This window comes from Macadamia integrifolia, chromosome 2, assembly GCF_013358625.1.
Source record: "Macadamia integrifolia cultivar HAES 741 chromosome 2, SCU_Mint_v3, whole genome shotgun sequence".
NCBI lineage: Eukaryota > Viridiplantae > Streptophyta > Magnoliopsida > Proteales > Proteaceae > Macadamia > Macadamia integrifolia.
The window spans coordinates 12,534,797-12,540,827 of record NC_056558.1 but is presented as its reverse complement, the minus strand read 5'-3'; the positions used below and the strand labels follow the sequence as shown (position 1 = coordinate 12,540,827).

The window sequence follows — 6,031 nt, the reverse complement described above, 5'->3', positions numbered from 1 at the left end:
ATTCCTTCCCCATCTTTCTTCTTCCCTTCCGATTCTCTGTGTTGGTTTCCACCGATACTGAGAACAAAAAAAAAAAAAAAAAAAAAAGAAGAAGAAGAAGAAGAAGGAAAAAAAGACAATTGATGACAGATAAACATATTCAGAATGAGTATTGAATGGAGAAACCACGGTTGACAAATGCTCCTGACATGAAGAACCATTTTTTCTCATGTTACCACTTCATTATGGGACATACCTAGGTACAGGTAATGGGGGCATGTCCCGCCATTGTTTCGTTACTGTGTCCAGCACAAAAGTACGAGATGTAGGCCCTCTGCATTGCGGACCATATTGCCCTGACACAATATAAATGTATCTCCCATCCGTCACCATTCCTAAATGTGAATGTGCCATTTCTTTTGGCATATCAAACCTTCCACCCCATGTATTGTCCGTAAAGTTGTAGATATCAACATGTGAATGCACCTGCCAAAAAAGAAAGAGAAAACAGTGAGGCCAACTTTGTAGTGTCCAACTGCAACAGTTACTGTTAGGATAGAGATTTTTTAAGCATATACAATGCCTTCAATGTCTAGGCAATCTCTAGCTCTTCCTCTATGCCCAATTATCTTAATAATTTTTTTTTTTAATGAGCACAAGGATTAGAGAAATATAAAATACACAAATGCTGAAGATAATCATTCAGTCAAAAGCAATGGTAACTCTCACTCTTTAACAGAAAGGATCCATTGCAACCTACTGGTCATGGGTTCGAGTCAGGAAACAGCCTCTTGACGAAACAGGGGTAAGGCTGCGAACATTATGACCCTCCCCATACCCCGCAATCGTGGGAGCCTCATGCACTAGGTACACCAATTTATCTATAATATTAGACAAGAGACTAATTTCCATTATCACTTTGGAAAAAAAAAATCTAAGTGCTTTGATCACGAGTAGTAAAGTGAAGCAACCCAACAAGCAGAGAAACACATTCTTAGTCCCTATTTTTATTTAACAAACACTTTTGTCTTTAAAATTTATTGACTCACAATCTACAAAAACTTCTCTAAAAAGAATTGTAAATGAATTGTTTCTTTAATTAACTATACATCTGTTGTATGAATTTGTTGAACTATATCAGAAGTGGCAAAGGGTTACCAAAAATTATAAGCCAATAAACATAAATCACAAAACTGATAATCAAGTGAATGGAAGCTTTGAGCAAATATTGCCAATCACAGTACATGTGTAGAGTAGCATAACTTTAAGTCAGACATTAGCAACAAATACACTGAAACATAGTGCATAAGTAGAACATATTGAAGAGATCCAAAATGGTAGAAATTATACATTATAAAAACAGAAGCCCTTCAGACAACAATAAAGGTTGTAGTCACAGTTAAACTAAGAAAAAAAAAACATAATAATCTTTAAGAATGTGAAAGATTCTTACATAGTCAATGGTACCGTATCCGGCAAACACAAAAAGAAGGTTTTTAATCTGAATTGCTGCCCCATCTAAACGAGGTACAGGTGCAGGTGCCATCTTCTCCCATTTTAGCTCAGGTCCAGGTAAATCCGCAAAAGTTCCCGACAAGATTCTTGGATCATGAGTAACATTCTTGCTCTTAACAGATTTCGTCTACAAAAAAACAAGCAAGATTGAAAATCAATTCGCGATCAATGAACAGTAGCAGACTAACATTGTCCTAGTTTTTGCCCCCTGCAGATGAAACACGTCCTAGATAAGAGAGATGCTTCGGGGCAACCATTGCCCCTAATTTTCAGCCATGATGATAGCATAATGCTCCCAAATCAAACCCCAATTTAATAATCCTCAAACAAATCGGAAAAAATAAATAAATAAATCCATGTTTCGTGGTCCGAAAAACAATGTGCTTGGATCTCACTCACTTGTTTTACCTTGGGGACGACTACAGTCGCAGATTTCTCGAGTACCCAATTGGAGGCAAGGGACGAATAAGCAGTAGAGAGAGAAGAAGATGAAGCCCAGAGGAAATCTGCGATTAGAGCAACTCCAAGAAGCCCTGCGCATGACAAGAGAAAGACCAGTTTCTTCGATGCGTGCTTTCCATTGTTCCTCGCCATTTCATTTCACAGTGGAAACACGGCAAGGACTCAGAACTTGGCGTGCAGATTTCAGATTGAAACAAAATAAGTATGGGAGAACCTTTCCCACGCTGCCAGCTTGTGAAGGAATCCCCGCAGAATCACTCACGATCCACGGCCGCTGCACATGTGAAAAGAGAGTTAAAAACCATAGCCTGAGCGGAGTTTGCAGTAATGTACTAGCGAAGTTAGCGAAGCTTGAAAGATAGATTCGAAGAGGATAACTGATTTGCCGAAGCTGCAAATTATCCAAGTAATCCAAGTTATCCAGAGTACAGACGAGAAACCCTGGTGAGGGATGAAATCGCCCACGATAAACGAAAAGTAATCGCCAAAAATTCTCGGAGAAGGGAGGTACAGAACAGAGATAATTAACTTCAGAAATCTAAGTAAGGAAACCCACTATCGATCAAGAATGTAAGTGAACGTTAAAAAGGAAGATGGAGATTGGTTACGCACTGAAACCAGAAAAAAAGAAAATGGAGAATGGAGAGAGAGAAAAAGCTAGGCTAGGGCTCTGAAACCAAGACCAATATGTCAGATCGTGATGAAGATAACCAGAGGCAAAAAACCCATGAAGGAGAAAACCAGACAAAATGGAGTGAATCGGAACCGGCCCTGTTTACCTCTCGCCAGGGACAAATGTAGCCGAAGAAGAAGCCAACCGTTGGAGATACAGAGCACTTTCCCCTCACTTCTCTGCAAAATCTATCACAACAAAAATGGTAAAACTTTGGAGATCAATGGAGTGTGAAAACAATCAACCGACAGAAAACCAGACGATTTTGTGGAGGATGACAAGAATCCCCCACACTGTGCACATGGGATTTTATGCTGTTTGTGAAAGATCGAACAATTCTTCTGCACCTTCATTTCCAAACCATCAAAACCCTGCAAACAAAGGGCCTTGAGAATCTGAGACTGTAATTTGTAAAACGGTGGGCAATCATTACAGGATTTACAGCTATCAACATTCTGTCATCGATGGGTACCCATCGTTGCGTCGCGTATATAGTAAAACTGTGTGCTTTTGTGTGGGAGGAGGAACCTACTCTCTTCCTCCTCCTTTTCTTCCCAGTATGATTTCGGTCAAATTAGTCCTTCAAGTTTAGAACAATTTACATCCCCCTCCCCTGTATTTTGTTCTTATTACATCCCCTTCCCCTATGTTTATAGAAATTATATCCCCCTCCCCTTAGTATGTTATATCTTATAAGTAGACCTACTCCGTTAAGTTTAAACCGTTAAATTTGTCCAATATTTTTTTAATACCTATATTACCCTTCTATTGTGTGCTTTGACTCTTTCACCCTCTTACCCTTTCAAAACAAAACCTTGATAGACAGTGACCTAAAAGAGGGGAAAAAAGAAAAACTGAAACTGCTTAAACCAACCACTGCCGCAGGTAACAGTTGATCTAGGTTATCGGAGGCCCAAAAGCAAAAACCGTTGACAGTTGTAACAATCCCAGATAGTGGTGTTGATGGTGGTGGGCCGGGGGTTGTAAGGGAGGGGGAGATGGTGGCGGCGATAGCAGTGGTGGTGGTGGTTGATGATTCGGCCGCTGAGAATTGTGGCATTAAGCTTTTGTTTCTCCCAAATCAATTCTCCCCCTCTTTTCCTCTTTAAAAAATTGTAAGAAATTTTCACTTCTTAAAATTGGATTGCTTCTGTTTAATCAATCTATGGAATAAATGAAAACGTTGCCCCTATAGCATTTATTTTGGATACTTCACAATAGTTTGCTTACATGGTTGAGGGAAAAGCGTTTGATTCATTCTTTCCTCTGAAATTTGTTTGATCAGCTACACTAACTATTGTGATCATTTTCTGTTTGTGATCATTGTGACTTTTGAGTTTGTTTTTTGGGTAAAATAGATCATAGTCACATGTTTTTCTTATAAGTTTTGAATCTCCGATCACAACAGCATAATGAAGCGCGTTTTACAAGAGATCATCGCCGTGTGACGACCAAAACATGACTATTTCCAACCCCTGCCCCCTAGAGAAAGGAGTACTCACTCCGGTGATCAAAACCCCTATGCCGATTGCTAGAGAAACATAACAACAATAACCAATGTAAAGAAGGAAAACCTTAGAGTTGAATATGCCCTAATTTCTGATTCAGCAATGAATGAATTGAAATGGAAGATGGGTGAATGGGAAATCCCTTCACCCATTTTTTAAGGTTAATATCTTTGAAGGCTAAAATTGACTTTTTAACATTTAAAATTAACACCACACTAACACTGTCGATTGACAGGAGAGTATGATGTAATTTCTAAAAATACAAGGGAAGAAGATGTAATAATAGCAAAGTACAGGGGAGGGGATGTAAATTGCTCTTAAGTTTATCAAAAGAAATATAAGGAAAATGACTTTTTATTAAACTAAGATTTCCTTTTCTTCTCGCAACTACCAAACACAGCCTAAACATAGGGAAAGGAAAAATTTTTCTTCTTTGTTTTTGTGAATATTTATGGCGCCAATGTAACACCAATGCAAATACAAGATGGGGTATTCATTGAGGAAAGATATGAATGTCATTTCGAAAATGGGAAGAGATAAATAAACACAGTGGATTTTTTTTTTCATAGAAAATACAGTGGATGTTATCATACGGCGTATCAGGCATACCCAATCTATTCCCAAAATGTAATTAAAAGGGAAATGAGATTAAAACCACCCTCACCCCTGCTAAATAAAAAGTTCTCCATTCATGTTGATACCTTTTCATGTGTTCTCATTGGTTCGTTATGTTAGTGTAAATCATGTGATCAAGTTGTTTTTTTTTTTTTTTTTTTAAATTAAATCAAAGAGAATATTTTTATAATTATTATTTGACTATTAATTTTAAATATTTTTTAGTTTTATTATTAAATCTTTATTTTATAAATGATCAATTCTAATGTATTTTAATGATAAAATAAAAATGGGGAAGAGATTTTTGTAATGTTGCTTAGTCATGTGGCCCCTATACCAGTGCACTGCTAATAAGAGTGTATGTAGAAGTATCAACATAGGTGAGATTTTTTATTTCAAAAAGGTGGTGTAGTAATTTTGTGAATCATATGTTTATGTGCAAGATCCACGCAATCGAACAATATTTTTTTCCCCAATAAAAATATATCTAAAAAGTATAATATCAATTTCTATTACTAGGACTATTGAATTACACTTCATTTTTTTTTTTTTTTTTTTTGATAGGAACAGAAAAATATATATTAAAGTACGTTAATGGAGTTCATACATATTACCTATTGGAGTGCGGGTGATAGTAGTAGTCTTTGCCCAATATTTTACATATGACACCCTTTCATCGTTGGGTCTAAGTTTAAAACACACTTGGTTGATAGTTTTATATACATTCAGAAGTAATGGGAAAATACTAAGAGGCCATAAGAGGGGTTTGGGGGATTTCAATAGGCTTCCAACTGATGGATCATCACTCCACACCTCCTCGATCTTCCATTCTGCTTGGTCGGCTGTGTTTAACCCATGGAGGAGCGCCCCCGCACTAGCTTCAATGTGGTTTCATGTTGTCACATAGTTAGTCATAAGTGAGATACATCTATTATTTTGAAATATGCAGTATGCCCATCCGATTATATTGTGGGGGTTTGATTTATAGGTTGAGCAGATTGATATATATTTACTATTTGGCCGGTTAGGTGATGGGGTGTGATCTGTGTGTGGAGTGGGGTCTAACTTTGATGGGGTAGTCTCATCTAGGTGGGTCCACCTGATGATTTTCTGGATTATTTCCTTGGGGTTTGGTGCAATATTACCTTGAACCACCTTGTTCCTATGGCTCCATATGAAATAGCAGTCTATGATAAAGGAGTTAAATAGAAGTTTTTTGTTTGATCGGCTAATAGTGTTTGTATGAAACCAATACATGAGAAGAGCATTCAAGGAGGTG

At 37.5% G+C, this 6,031-nt stretch overlaps 1 protein-coding gene across 3 annotated transcripts in view; it reads right to left on the bottom strand.

Annotated features, from left to right (window-relative positions):
- The window catches only part of LOC122066836 (kelch repeat-containing protein At3g27220-like), a 16,769-nt gene extending 13,592 nt beyond the window's left edge, over positions 1–3,177 (bottom strand). Inside the window, exons 1-4 of one of the 3 annotated variants that reach the window (XM_042630674.1) lie at positions 2,736–3,177; positions 1,903–2,230; positions 1,433–1,621; positions 236–465 (exon numbers count right to left, since the gene is read on the bottom strand). In XM_042630674.1, the coding sequence (XP_042486608.1) occupies positions 236–465; positions 1,433–1,621; positions 1,903–2,088 (605 nt within the window). In that variant the 5' untranslated portion in view covers positions 2,089–2,230; positions 2,736–3,177. Of the gene's footprint in view, positions 1–235; positions 466–1,432; positions 1,622–1,893; positions 2,231–2,334; positions 2,490–2,735 lie in introns of those variants that run through there. The other 2 variants (XM_042630667.1, XM_042630669.1) reach the window with 2 other exon arrangements.
- Positions 3,178–6,031: the final 2,854 nt, after the last annotated feature.